The sequence below is a fragment of the Pholis gunnellus genome (assembly GCF_910591455.1).
Source record: "Pholis gunnellus genome assembly, chromosome: 16".
Taxonomy (NCBI): Eukaryota; Metazoa; Chordata; class Actinopteri; order Perciformes; family Pholidae; genus Pholis; species Pholis gunnellus.
This window is the reverse complement of record NC_136543.1, coordinates 20,507,552-20,522,611: the sequence shown is the minus strand read 5'-3', so window position 1 is coordinate 20,522,611 and position 15,060 is coordinate 20,507,552. Positions and strand designations below refer to the sequence as shown.

Genomic DNA, 15,060 nt, shown 5'->3' with positions numbered 1-15,060 from the left:
ACAGCAGATTTATATTTCCTCTCTCTGTGTATTTAATGTCTCCACAGTTGAACGAGTCACTGCCGCAGCTCTTCCTGTACACGCGGTCCTTCAGGCTGCATGTCGATTGGTTGAAAACAGCCAAAGAAAACGTCAGTTTGTCCTCCGAGTCAGCTGAGGGCGCCAGCGCTCACCTCCTGCAGCTGTCCAACCTCTTAAATGCATCTCTTCACCAGGTGAGAGGACCAGCATGGTTTAGTTCATTTACATGGATCATAAGGACGACAACTCGCCCCAAAAAAAGAAAGCTAAAATGTAAAGAGAAATAGTAAACAAGGTACTTTTTACTTGAGTTTAAGTTATGATTAAGGATAAAAAGAAAAGTGAGATTATAAAACATGATAAACAAATGTCAGTGAACAGAAAGTCAAATTAGAAAATGAATAAAATGTTTGAAATTGCTTTATCAGCAGAAAGGGAAAACACAGAACAAGACACGTGGAAGAACTTAAACTGAATTATAAGCAAATTATTAACAAAAAGATATGAAATGAAAAGGTAAAAATCATTACACTTACAGAACACTACTTAATAATGAGAACGCTGAAATATTAATGTAGACTCTTGAAAATAAGACCAGAACTTTAAATACATATATATGAACTCTGAGTGCTAATTGTTAATAATAACTGGTCCATGGGTGGATTTCTCATTAAACATTGTGCATTTGAAGGGAAAATGAAACAGATTTGATTTGACTTCCGAGCTGCTTTCCTAAACCTCTCAACTGTAATAATCCTTTCTGTCTTCAGATCGGTGAAGAGGTTCCTCAGCCTCCGTCTCCCTCCCTCCCCGTCGTCTCCACAGCCTTCGACGTCCTCCAGTTCTCCGTTGAGATCTCTGAACGGTTACAAGTCTTTTGTAAGTGGTCAAAAAGAGTGTTGGCGCTTCTGAGACCGTCCCGCTGCCCTCGACGTTAAGCCCTCCGCCTTCAGCGAACAAGCAACTGCTGACGTCTTCCCATAAAACCACTGTTGACTTATATGCTAGATGTTTGCTTATATGAGGAGTTTGTTTGGTCCACCACTTTGGTCCAGACTGAAATATCTTGACAACTATTGGATGTATTGCCATGAAGTTTGGAACAGGTATTCATGGTCCCCGGTGGCTCCCACAGGTCAAAGTTTTCACCTATTCAGAGAAATATTTCAACGTCTTCTGGATGGCATAAACATTTAAGGTCCCCAGAAGAAGAATCTTACTGACTTTGCTTGATTACCTAATATTTCCTTTAGCGCCACAATGAGTTTGACGCGTGTTGTTTCGGATGATTTGTAACCACTTTGGTGATCCTCTGACTTTACATCTGGCGTCACCATCAGGTCAAAATTTAAATTACTCCGATACTTTTGGTTTGTGACCAAATATCTGCAGAGCGAATGACTTTTCCCATCAGTATTACTTTTATCTTTTGTGCAACTTAGCAAATGTTAGCATGCTAACATGCTGAACTAAGAAGATGAAACATCTGCTCAGCATCAGTGTGTTTTGCGTTTTTCATGACTGGCATGTTATTTGTCGCGATAATAGCCAGATGTTGAGTTCTAGATGCGTCAATTCAGCAGGAAAGCAGACGAGGTTTATCACATGTTCTTAAGAAACGTCTCATTTTACTGTTTTTTAAAGATGTGCAGTACTGATGCACTGTGCAGAGGAATCCCCACCTGTGACCTTTACTCCCTTCCAGACTGTTTACATTCACAGTGCCTGCTAAGTGTCGACTCAATGCGCTAAACGACCAGAAAATGTCTTAGAACTATTAATATTTTTTCTACTATTTAGGATAGTATTTATGAGCTTTTTATATATTATAGTGTGAGATGCAGGCATCTCGATTTTTTTTCTATTGGTTTTCTATTAAGTAATATTTAATAATATTAATAATAAAGTATTGTCATGCTGGAGTGCCTTTTTACACTATTATTTATACATGTTGTTTTTGTATGTTTGACATGAAGTCTTAAATAAAGTTTTACACTTGAAACACAGATCTGCTCCGCGTTGATGCACTTTACTTCTTCACATAATCTCACTTTACACAACACTGCATCAGTGATCTCACACAAAACATGACAAACTGTGGCGGTGGAAATAATCGGTTGACCTGAACCTCAGTTTACATTGTTAACTTTGGTAAAAGGGTTTTCTTTATCTATTTAAAGACCTCTGTGCTCTGCACCGACTGTAAGACCCAGGGCATGATGGGAAACGCCCGGCTGTCGCCTGATGGAAGAACCGATTGGCTCTTAGTTCTGAAAACAAACACCATATTTTCTGTGTGTAATGACACTAGACTATAGGTCTCACAGCCTCCTCTTCCATTTCTGTGTCCTCATACAACTCAACTGAAACAACTCAGTTGGGTTCAGGCAACAAAACTACTTGATTACATTTAGGGAGAGATTGTGGTTTGGATTAAAAAAAGAGGAGAGTGGAGTTACTTATGTACGGAAGTTACGTGACAAATGAATCAACGTTGGATTCTCGTGTCACGCGATGAACGAACAGAGATCCTCTGGTTTCAGTTTGACCTTCGCACCACTCTGTGTGAGTCTTTATGGTGTTTATACTTCCTGCTTCATAATCACGTGGATTATATAGGAACTGATTTTGTGGTATATCTACAAATCACAGCAAATTAATTTGCATCGTATTTAGCCTGCAGTCTCTCTCTCTCTCTCTTGTGTGTCTGAGTGGAGGTGTGTGTGTGTGTGTGTTTGACACAGGTGTGCAGGTGTCGGGCTACAGGCTGCCTCTCATCATAATCAGCCCTGTCATGAAAAACCTGATCACCACCAGATCGTAGATTCTGTTCAAGCAGTCAGTCTTGTTTCCAGCTGATTAGATTCTTCTGATCCGTCAGTATTTTGACTGTTTTTGTCTGAAACCTGTTTGCTTGTGTCTGACGTAACTTCGGCCTTAGTTGCCTTCGTCTCTGGCTCAACTCTCTCCAGAACCCCCCCTCAGCCCGGCTCACACTACCAACCTTTTAACAAACCTTGTCTGCCCTTAGGTTCAACAGTAGGCTAGTCTCGTGTCATGGAGTGTAGATATTATCTGTTATCAAACATATCTTATATGGTTAATAATAATATCTCGGGTTGATAAACACTTATCAAGTGGTTTTGTTGCCTCAACATAAGTGAGTTGTTTCCTGTGAAGATGGAATCTTATTTGTAAAAGACGTTTATATGTAATGAGCCCAAATCGACACGTGTTGCTGCACTTTCGCACAATAAATGAGTAACTCATCATACGAACCGTTGTATGAGGATGCATTGATAGATCACAGATCTCACAAAAGAATTCAAGCGTTGCTGATGTAGCGCTTTGAAACTTATGATTTACAAACATGTCATTTCATATTTCTTGCTGATTTGATATCAGTGTGTCCAATTAAAATCAGTTAACATTTCTCTCATTGCAATTGTTAAAAATATGACTCTTCTGAGGAAAGCTGTTGTACGGACCCTTTAGAAGAGAGCACTGTCGCTTTAAGAGAGTGAGTTACGGAGGCTGAAGGCTGAAGGCTGAACTGTGGGTTAATAAAAGTTGCAAAACCGAAGACATGCGTGTTTTTGGCGGTTCGTGATGAGGGTGCAGCACTGACCCTTTCTGCCTCAAACGTCACAGTATCACTCAAACTCCACATGTGCAGCCGCTGCAACGCAAACGCCGGCAGAGCACCGAGGTTACAAAGAGCCACGCGGGGCTGAGTTGACACATGTGGGAATGCGCAGGCCGCTGCTGTTCAGCCTGCGACCTGAAGTAACACACAGTGACTTGCGTGACTGTCAGTGCGTTGACACGTGGCCACAGACGGATGATCTCGCACACAGACAGACTTTCACTGTAACGCCGGCCCTCCGGGGAGAACACTGAGTGATCCTGCAGTTGTACGCACTGCGGTCACCGGCAGCAGCTGAGATCTTGATCCACAGCCCACAGGGGGGTCCGGGTGTTACAGGGACATATTCTCTGACTAGAAATAGAAAGGGAGCGAGATAGAAAGACGGTGTTTTGTACCCAGAGAGAAAGAGGGTGACGGGTGATCATTTTGTTGACCGACAGATCAACAGCTTGTATTGTCTGGATGCCACAACAGGACAGAGAGGGAACAACACACACACACACACACACACTCATACACACATTTGACAAAACATGTTATGTTGTTCTTCCTCCAGCTGCCAGAGGACACTGTTGTCTGCAGTGGATTCATATTCTAAAAAAGACAAAGAACCATAGATTTGTTCTGACTACAGTTCCTCCAACTTTCACGCAGATTTTTGTGTTTTTGATGTTTCTTTCCACCTCAAATTGTGCCACAGAGAGTACATATATACATATATACATATATATATGTATATATATATAGATATACTCTTACTCACTCGAGATCATTTCGTTCGGTTGTTTACGTTGACGTGATGAATTATTACGGGAGCAAAGACAGAAGTCAGCTGATGTTGAAATAGAGTGTAAGAGGACGTCCGGGTCAAAGGATGTCCGGGTTTCCATCTTTTTTTCCAACCGACTGCCAACTTTGGTTTCTTTAAACCGCGACAGTTCCTTAATCTTAACCACGGTCATCGTAATCATGACGACAAAAGCCTCCGAAACGAGTGAGCTAGTCATTTTAATCCAAACCAAGATCAAACACAACTCAGTCCCAGAATGAAATGTCTGCATTGCGTTGAATCTCAACCTTTTAGAACAAAAATATGTTTCATATCAATATTTGTACAAACGTGTATATGAATGTTCTAGTGTTTCAATCGTTAGTGTTGCTTTAGTCATTTTGAAGCTGCACTCTAACTACTGTAGGTTCAGGCAACAAAACTACAGGTTCAGTAAAAGTTCATCTTTGGTTGAAATAGTTACGTTTGGTTTCTCACACACCAGTCTCCTTCTATTCCATCCACCCCGACCTCCTCACGATGCGAAATGTGGCTCCCGTACAGTCATGAACCGGGACATTAGTTGAAGAGACCAAAACCGTTGTTGGCACATGTTTATTTCTGCTGTAGAGTTGTGTATTTTAAGGTGAGGGTTTATGGGGATTGACTCACGTTAGAAGCCTTTTGGGCTCATGGTGATACATCACAGTTCATGCAAACACACTTGTTTGCATTTACACTTGACGAAAGCACTCAAACCGGACTTCACACAGATGCAATCGTGCATATGAACAACGCTCAGTCACTATAAGCTTCCTCTGCAGAGCACACACAGAGGTAGAGTAGGAAGGGAGGGAGGGAGGAAGGAAGGAAGGAAGGAAGGCAAGAAGAAAATGCTCAAATGAGGGATGTAAAGTAGGACGAGCCCACACACAAGCAGGACACTCTCTGGGATCCGGGGGGAGGAGTGGAGGTGAGGATAGACATGAAATTCTCAGAGCTCGTCGGTCAGAGTTTCTCCTCTGACTGCAAATCACAGCCGAACTCTCTCTGCAGCAGACTGACACTCACACAGCGGGGGTGTTTTTGTACCGAAGGTGTAAAGAAGTGCAGCAGATGTGGAGGATCTCCTGACAGGTGCTTCTGCTCAATGAAGAGAATTTATGTTGGACAGATTTCCAACTGAAGTTCAACGGCGCTGAACTGAACCACAGCTGCAGAATGACAGTAAGTCAAAGCTGCTGCAGAGATTCTCTCACTGCAAGCTTTCACAGGTTTAAGGGTCAGGTCACTCAATGTGTGAGAAAACAAACACACTTTCTCATTTACCTCTAGTTTCATGGGAACTGCACAGATACGTCACAACCTGCACGGATAGAAACTATCTGTGTGATGAAGAGACCACAAGAGGCACAACTTGAGTGACCTGACCCTTTAAATAACAATTACCAGAAGAAGAACGTTGAACATATGGAGTGTATTTTGATGTCATGAGCAGGAACAATGCAAACGGATGTATTTTAAAGAGATCACCGTGAATGTGTGACGCAGCAGCGTTTCACATGAAGCGCAATGTGAACATTTCATATTTCTGTGTTTATTTCGTCTCAACAATTATCTCCATCATGATTATCATCAGAGGGCTTTTGTTGCCTTATATCATAATTTAATAAAAGTTAAATGTTGAAACACTTAAAACATGTTTTGGACTAATGACAATTATTTTAAGGTGCAATCAGATTTATACCTTTTTAATACTGTTGAATGACTCTTTTTATTGTGAGCTGCTTCAACACAGTTGATTAAATAAGTCCTCTAAAGAATAAACATCAAGATGTTTTGTTATTTTGAGGCTCTATTGTCTCATTTAACACACTGATACTGTGAACTATTGCCTTAAATGTTTGATTTTAAAAGTCAGACATTATTTGCACACATGCTGTTTAATAGTCCTGAAACCTGTTGAAAAGGAACAGTCGTATATGAATAGTAGAATGTATATGTTTAAAAGCACGAGGAGTGAAAGGAGATCCAGAAGCTCAAGTATTTGTTTAATATCGGTATGTTGGTGTCAATTACATGTTTTAGCTCCAACTGTATGCTGATGATCCTGTCCTTCATCACACATGGTGTTTGTGGTCCACAGACACCATTTTCCTAGTAGAGGACATTTATCTCTATCACACATCAGTCATTGCCTGTGTGTGTGTGTGTGTGTGTGTGTGTGTGTGTGTGTGTGTGTGTGTGTGTGTGTCCCACATTGAAGCTGTCATAGTAGCTCTGTGAGCGATCAGACCGGCGTCACCTTCTTTGACACTCGTCCAAACCCGACCAGCTCTGAGTCCGTCAGCTATGCTCGGTGTGTGGCTGATTTATTTTATTCAGATCATCCGCAGAATCTGAACTTTTCCACTTTTTTTCAAAGAAATCTGCACAAGCGGGAAAAAAAGAAACGTTTTTGAAGGATTAAGTGAAAAATGTAATACTTCATGTACTAAATAAACTATAAAAAAGTTTTATTAAAATATTCATGATGCTGGCCTTGTCTCAGACTGACCTGAATAGTTCAGTAATTAGAGCACAACAAAATCTGAGGGTCTGAGCTTCCTCTGGGAAGAGCCCCCCCCCCGCCCTATACATGTATTCACAGATGGATTAGACATCGACCACATGGCAAAGCTCTGCTGTATGTGCTGCACTGTCACAGCGACGTCTTTGTGTTCGTTAGCGATCAAACATTGTTTGTATTGCATCTGCAGATTAAGCAAATATCTGGCAGCTGATTGACTTTAGAAATCCTTGTTGATTGAATTTAAACTGTTCTTACATTTATGAATCATACCTCGCACCAAAAACACTTTCCAGTTTACATCTTAAATCTCACAAATGTTGCATTTCTAACCGAAACAATCTGCACATTTGATCGTGAAACGTGTCCGAAATGTTGCGAGTGTTTGTGTTTGCTAAGTATGAACGAATGCTCAGCGGGTGTGTGTGTGTGTGTGTGTGTGTGTGTGTGTGTGTGTGTGGGGGGGGGGGGGGCTCTGACTTCTCCTCTAATGAGCGGTAATGAGCTGCCCGACGTCTGGATGGACGGTGACACCGAACCCCAGCCATGGGCCCGAGGGTGCCAGCTGTGGTGGAACAACACAAAGATCAGACTGTCTGTGTGTGTGTGTGAAAGGATTTCGGGAGGCTATTAACAGACATGTTTATACCCTTGGATCAGTGTCGCCGGCATCGCCATGACGACAATCATCACGGCAACGGTTGCGCTGCATTCCAAAGAGCTGCAAAAAAAAAAAAAAAGGGGGGGGGGGGGGGGACTAAAGCAGCCTGGCCTCACAAATCCTTTTTGTGCGTTATCGCGACTCGTTTTGTGTCTTCTCACGTGTCATTTCATGCCCGTGAGCACCAAGTGAAGTCAGTTGTGGTGTGTGAGGAGGAGGACAGGGTGCATCAGTGCGTCAAACAGCTGTTGATTTATACTTAACTTATGTGCATAACTTAATTTAGGAGAAAAACATCCTTATTTCACCCCAAAATCACTATCTTTTTCTTAACCTAACCAAGTAGTTTAAATGAAATCACACTCGTTCAAAACTGTGATTTTGCATCCATATGTTCACGTTACTCGTTATATTGTTAATGCTAAATACATGATTTACGTACGTTACTTAATTTATTATAACAAAGTAGTTTTGTTTAAATTCACAACAAACTGCGATTGTGTGTCCGTATGAGACGGTTTACGCTGACCAGCCGACCGAACTTTCATTTTCATTTCCATATATGCAAACATCCTTATTTATTAAACCAAAACCATGATCTTTTTCTAAACCTAACCAAGTAGTTGTGCGTCTGCATGTGACGAGTTGGGAATGAGAACAACGTTAAATGACACGTGAAAAATCTTAAACATGACTTGCTAAATGTCCCTGTAATGTCACATCCTGTCAGGTCCTGGTTTTGTGAACGCTGGCTCCATAACGTGCCTCATGATGCAATTTACTTGTGAAAGGTGTTGCCAAAAGCTGAAGGGGAAAGAAAAGACAACAAGTCACCAACAGCAGTCGGTGAAGCTGTAAATGATTTATAGTTCGAGAGGTTCACAGATGCATCACAATCTTTTCATGTTGTTATTGTAGCAGAAACAGAATGTACTTGTAGCTAGAGCACCACTCACAGGTCTTTATAATAATCAAGAATAATCCTGTGATCAGTAAACTCCTGCTACAAACACATTTAATGTTGTCTATATTGTACTGTGTGTGTGTGTGTGTGTGTGCGCTCAGGCTGCCACGAAGCTCCTGGATGAGATGTGCCACCTGACGGCTCAGTCTCTGACAGCGATGGACACATCGGAGCACTTCCAGGTCCTGAAGCTGCTGGGCGAAGGCTCGTATGGCAAAGTCATGCTGGCTGTACACCGGAAGAGAGGTGAGGGGGAGAAACTATTGTTGATCATCACTTAAATACACCAATAAATAAAAGACCTCCGTCAGTATCTGACCCAGCGTGTCCTCCAGGTACTCCGATGGCTCTGAAGTTCTTCCCTCGTGAGTCCACGTCTCTCTTCTCCTTCCTGAGGGAGTACAACCTCTCTCTCTCGTTCTGCACTCACCCGTCGCTGACCAGAGCGCTGGGAATCGCCTACTCCACGCCTTCACACTACGTCTTCGCTCAGCAAGCAAGCCTCTTTGGTGACCTCTACGACGTCATCTTGCCCGAGGTGTGGGCTTTATTTTCATGCTGTGTTCAGATGCAGGATTTCAGTAGGCCTCTGGCTCACACATCCATCTCCCCCCCCCCCCTTGTGCAGGTCGGTATGGAGGAGGACTCTTGTCAGCGGGTGGTGTCCCAGCTCTGTGGCGCTCTGTCCCACTTGCACTCTCTTGGCTTCGTCCACAGAGACCTGAAACCGGAGAACGTCTTCCTGTGCGACTCTGCCTGCCGCTGGGTCAAACTGGGAGACTTTGGCATGGTCAGTACAAACCACACCGTACCGTTAAACGTTGAATGTTGAATGTTTGGTCATAGCGAACATCCTCAGGGTTGCCTTTCTAAAGCTATTTTTGTTTAATTTGGCAGAATAAGGGGGAACGTCAGTTTTTCTTTTTTCTTTTTCTTTTATTTCTTTGAAATAAAGCAGGGGAAGACTGTCCAGGGTTTAAAGAGTATCCATCCATCTACAGGAGCTTCTAACCTCTTGTTGTATCACATTAAACTGACTGTATTTTAGTTGCAATCACCAATCTGTCGTAGAAAAGAGACAAACGGATGAGTGTTCTCCACCAGGTGAAGGCCGTGGGCACCAGGGTCCCGGAGGTCTGGTACAGCTCTCCTTACTGCACCCCCGAGTCCGAGATCGCTCGCGGCAACGAGGACAGCTGCAGCGAGGGCGATGATGGAAAGTGTGCCGTCAAGGAGGATGAAGAGGGGACGAAGAAGGCGAGAGTTTGGGTGTCCGTGGAGCCCAGCACGGACAGCTGGGCGCTGGGGATCATGACCTACGCCATGCTCACCGGCAGTCACCCCTGGGCCGAAACCGCCAGTGACTGCCGGTCGTACCTGAAGTATCGGGAGTGGTCCGACAGAGCGGAAGGCCTCGTCGACGACGAGCTGGACGTGTGGGCGGAGCCGCAGGGCGAGGGCGGTTCAATCGGTGCAGGACTTGCGAAACAGGACGGGCCTCCCGTGGCGCCCCAGTTCGCGTGTTTCACCCCGCTGGCCCGCCTCTTCTTCCGGACGCTCCTCGACGCGACGCCCTGGCTCCGCGGGCGACCCGAGGTTGCGCTGAATTACCTCGGAGGGGAGTGGGTGATGGAGAAGGAGAGGGCGAGGCTGGAGGAGGAGAGGAAGAAGAGCGAAGGGAAAGGGGCGATCAGGAAAATGAAAGAGAAGGAGGGGAGAGGAGAGAGATGAGGAGTCAAAATAATGAGAACATGAAGCAACTCGTCACTTTTTACATGACAACACGTGTTTTATAAAGAAAATGTGATGTTTAGCTTATTAAACGTGAGCCATATTGTTTTTAGTTCAGAGTTTAGCAACATATTCCGTTGGGCCCATTATGGTCATAAGATCCTCCGGTTCAAGCTTCTCTAATTTGAGAATTTGGTGCTTTTTTTTAGAGGGTTTCGTGACTGTAAATTAAATATTTTTAGAGATTGGACTGTTGATCAGACAAAAGCACACTCGTCATTTTAAGCTCTTAAAATGTAACGATTTCACTCATTTGTTACATTTTAAGTGGTTGATCAATTATTCCAAAGATTCTAATAATCAACAGCTAAATTATTGTTGCAACCCAACTGAAAAGACAAATATGTGTAAATATATCTCCAATATTTCAACGTCAACACAAACTAGACAACTCTACAGCAGATCACGGTGTGAAACGACGCTGCTCTTCAAATGGCTTGAGAGCTACTGGAGATGACATTTGTTCATTAATTATTTCAACACTATATTTTTTATTAGTTAAACTAAATTACCATAACTAACTGTATCTGAAATATGAGATTAAAAATGTCTTGAAAAAAGAATGTAACAGCTGCTCTTCTGGGGATTATGAGTGTTTATTCGTGCTGTAAAATGAATAATTAATAGCTGTCATACTATCATGTCCTTGTAAAAGATACCACCTTTAGTGCTCTGCGTCTATATTTGGGTTTAGACTTTTGAGCGTATTCATCACAGCAGGTTATGAACTGTATATAGACTGTTTTCATCGCCATCAACGTGTCTGCCAGCAGGCTGAGAGGTGTCAAAACACTTTGACCCGGTTTCAAGTAATAAAAAATGACAAATATTTCATAAAAATAAGCCTATTCAAAGGCTATTTCTGGAAGTAAATGTTGATATGCTGCATTTATTTCTTCAGCACCGTAAACATAGTTGGCAGCAAGCCACACTAAGCTAACGCTAGTTGTGTGCTTGCTAGCCTAAGCTGCTGTAACACTTTGTACATAACCACAAACCGCATATTCTTTCTCTGTATATTGTACATTTATCACATTTAATGTATCAAATTCAATATAACCAGTTTGTGATTTCAGATAAAAAATAGTCGCAATTTTAAAAATCTGTCTGCTGCTTCAGCACCACGGACAGCTCCGTGGATTTACTCATCAATACACAACACAGTGAGACACTTTGTGACATCACCTACGGAATATAACAAACACTGCAGTGTTATTGACACAATGTGTTTATTTGTGTATTCTACACACGTGTGCAGTCTATAACATATATTTTAAATGCAATGAATGTATTGTTTTTGTAAAAAGGCTCTTTTGTAAACAGTTTGAACACAATGAATCCTCGCATGATTTTATTGAACATCACAAAGACACATCTTTTTATACACTTTTAAGTAACTGACCTTGTAAATCACCACCCGGCATACTCGTATCTCAATAATGTCCCTGTGAGATTATACACCAATGCAAATAGATCACATGCACACACACACACACACACACACACACACGCACACGCACACGGAGGCACGCACATGGTGAGGACCGTCTGGAGAGCTTCCCCAGATGTTTTTAAAAATAGATTCGCCGTTGTAAATTTGACACTACAACCTTTCAGTGCCATGTATGTGCCGCTGAGCCTCACAGCTCCCTGATCGCTGAGCCTCACAGTGCAGCCAAGTCACACACTGTCTGCCCTGCAGGTACAATCAGCTGGACCACATTTTTAAATCTGGGGAGAAGATGTTTTACTCCCCTGGTGTCCGTTTCCTGTGCTGCGACTGAGGCAGAGGCCGGCGATACAGTGTGATTTATTTACCAGAAAACGTCTGATCTTTGCCTTTTTCTTGTCATTTACATTTTTACGTAAATACAAAAATGATGTTTGTCAAACAGTAAATTGAAAAAAACAGAAGAAATTAAATATAAATAAATAAATGAATCAAGAAAATACATTCATCTAAAGGCAGCTACCCCCCCCCCCCCCCCCACACTTATTAATTATCTTTCACATGCACCTCCACGTACAAAACATTTTGATCTTTGACTTTTTTTTAAGGAAAAGAGAGACGCTGGGGTCAAAGGGAGATGGCAGAATGTTGACCCGCTGCCCAGTCTAATAAAAACCAGAGGAGTCATAAATATAAACTGAGGTAAAAACAACAACAACAAGAAAAAGCTGCTGCAGGAGAAAGGTATTCGTCCTACTACCCTCACCTCCGCTTTATAAATAGAACGCAGAACGATAGAACAGCCCAACAGGACTTTCTGTTTCACCTTCGTTTCAAGCTAATAAGATGTCAAATTGTATTGTTTATTTTTATGATATTAATTATCATGGCAGAGAAAAATAAAGTGCTGTGAGTTTAATTACAGTAAATCTGAGGGGAGATGAGGCCTTGTTTACCCGATCCCTCTGAAGGCCTCACGGACACCTCATCATATATCACCAGCAGATCGTGTTGTACCTAAAGCAGCCTTGTGACTCCATTTTTAGTTTCTGTCATACCTTAAGTTCCAATGAAAGTTTGCTTGTGAAACTCTTTCTGCATTAATATCAAATTGACCGCAATCATAAAGCTAAAATAAACAAGGCTGGTTTTGTTTTAGTTCCTGGAAAGCTGACGTGATGGAGATAGAAAGCTTTCACCCACAGCCAGTAAAATAACAGCTATGAACACATGAACCCAATTTAAAAAGGCACTTTCAAATATGTCTTTACGGCTTGGTTTAGTCCATGCCGGTATGACGGGACACTAGTGCAGGATTTAAGGTTATGTACTCAGACCCACTCCCCGTGAGCCCCCCCGACACACACAACTCCACCTAAATCATCCCATCGAGGTGTTGGTTCAAGCAAAAAGTGACTCCAACCTTTGACCTCTCGCTTGTCTGCTTTTCTCTGCAGCCCCTAAAACATTCCTGCGTCTAGTGCCAAATAACACACAATCGCTGCTGGTTAGGAGCCAACGACAAATGCTTGATGCTACCAAAGTGAAGTTTGAGTTAAAGAGATCATCTGGGAGTTATCTCAATAAAACCTCCTGAGCCCAAACTCATGAATTAGCGAGCTTGTTAAAGGCAGACAGTTATATTACCGTATCGCATTTGGGAAGCAGGTCCCGAGGGTCCGAGGAGGGTTGGGGTTGGGGGAAGGGGGGGGGCACGCAGGTCGGTGGCCTGTGAACTATTCCACTCTTGACATTTCATCTGATATGTTGCGTTAACACCATGCGTGTTGGACTGTGTGTGCGTTTGCCAAAATGCAAATGAGGAGAGTGAGAAAAGAAAGGCTAGAAGCTGACAGGAGGACGGATCATGAATAAATTATTTTAAACTCAGTCATGAATCAATAAATGAATGCAGACGTCACAAAATGCAACACGATATGACATGAGGAGATATTGTGTTATATTTGTCCGCGGTGGAATTGACAAGTGCCTGCTAATAAAAGTGTGCATGATGTTGTCACATACCTGCCCAGGGGCTGTTATTCTAACTCTTGTGCTGCCTTCAGGTTCTGCTGGAAAGATGACAACTAAAAGTTAAACGCTCTTACTATGAAAGGTTTAAATGATCATGTAAGTTGGCAAAGAGGATTTCGTGAAGAGGTTAAGATGATGAGTGTGGCAGACTGTGGTTTTATTTGACACACGGGGCAAATCCCTATAAATGACTTTTTACAAGTCCGGCTGACAGATCGGTTTACATTTCTACGAGACTAAGAAGGCTGACGGGGTTGTAGAGCACTGAAGAGGGTAAAGGTGATGTTAGGCTACATCCTTGTTGGATGGTGGAGGCTTCAGGTCCTCCCTTTGAGTGTGAATGTTCAGTTTAATCGTTGAACTTTGTTGTGGCGTTCATGAGTTGTTTTGTTAACATAACCTGTAGAACAGATCAACATGGCAGCTCATGGTAGTGAATTAATGGTGTGTGTCTCTGGACCTGTTCACAACAGTGGGCTAATTGAAGACAGAGTGCATTCATCTTGACAATACTTACCTAATAGTTAACTAATAGAGTTTTCTTTGACAAAAACAAAACGTCCAACGGTTTGTTTCGGGGTTCATCCTCTGGAGACCAAAGAATGTCTGCACCAAACTTCCCCACATGTTGAGATATTTCAATCTGGACCAAAGCGGACGGACAAACCAACCAGCGTCGTCAAATAGCGATGATTGGTCAGTGCAAACTTTCAGTGTGTGAGCCACAGGCTTTTTATTAGACGGGAGAGCGACTGATGTAGTTTTGAGAGTAAGACATTCTTAGCAGGACTGTTTTCTGCTGTGTCCTGTGTGAAAGACTTATTTTTACGCTCACTTTGTTCTGCTGGCATCGTAACCACACCGGTAACTCGTCTTTGGATCTGAAGGATGCAAACGGCTCTCCTGCAACGGATACACGTTGTGTTCTGAATGCGACGTAATCTCTTGGACACCTGCTCCGAAGTCTTCTCATCACGACCTTGAGCCAAATAGGAAAAATGTAGGCGTCTATTTATTTTATGAAGTGCTGATGTGCGTAGCTTTGAAAGTGATGCTCAGCTAAGATTAGCCCAAAGTCTTTGGGAGTGTTTTGGCCGTGCTTCTGTCTGTCCCTTACCTAGACTAGACAGACTGAATAATATGATATTCTTG

At 42.6% G+C, this 15,060-nt stretch overlaps 1 protein-coding gene and 1 gene segment (V, D, J or C); one reads left to right on the top strand and one right to left on the bottom strand.

Moving 5' to 3' along the window:
• Nucleotides 1-15,060, bottom strand: part of LOC306708309 (Ig kappa-b4 chain C region-like) — a 142,683-nt gene that overhangs the window by 37,488 nt on the left and 90,135 nt on the right.
• On the top strand, nucleotides 5,386-11,320 carry LOC306708802 (serine/threonine-protein kinase SBK1). Of its 2 annotated transcripts, XM_079176743.1 has the most exons (6): nucleotides 5,386-5,412; nucleotides 5,537-5,666; nucleotides 8,735-8,879; nucleotides 8,969-9,171; nucleotides 9,262-9,423; nucleotides 9,738-11,320. In XM_079176743.1, exons 2-6 carry the CDS (start codon nucleotides 5,661-5,663, stop codon nucleotides 10,362-10,364), a joined length of 1,143 nt encoding a protein of 380 aa, XP_079032869.1. In that variant the 5' UTR covers nucleotides 5,386-5,412; nucleotides 5,537-5,660; the 3' UTR covers nucleotides 10,365-11,320. The 2 variants fall into 2 exon arrangements, with proteins under 2 accessions (XP_079032869.1, XP_079032868.1); XM_079176742.1 differs by lacking the exon at nucleotides 5,386-5,412 and having other exon boundaries at nucleotides 5,474-5,666.

Bases quoted from the DNA above. Each gene is read 5' to 3' on its own strand.
- LOC306708802 (XM_079176743.1), top strand. The intron at 9,172-9,261 runs GTGTGGGCTTTA...CCCCTTGTGCAG, and splicing joins ACGACGTCATCTTGCCCGAG to GTCGGTATGGAGGAGGACTC. The intron at 9,424-9,737 runs GTCAGTACAAAC...GTTCTCCACCAG, and splicing joins AACTGGGAGACTTTGGCATG to GTGAAGGCCGTGGGCACCAG.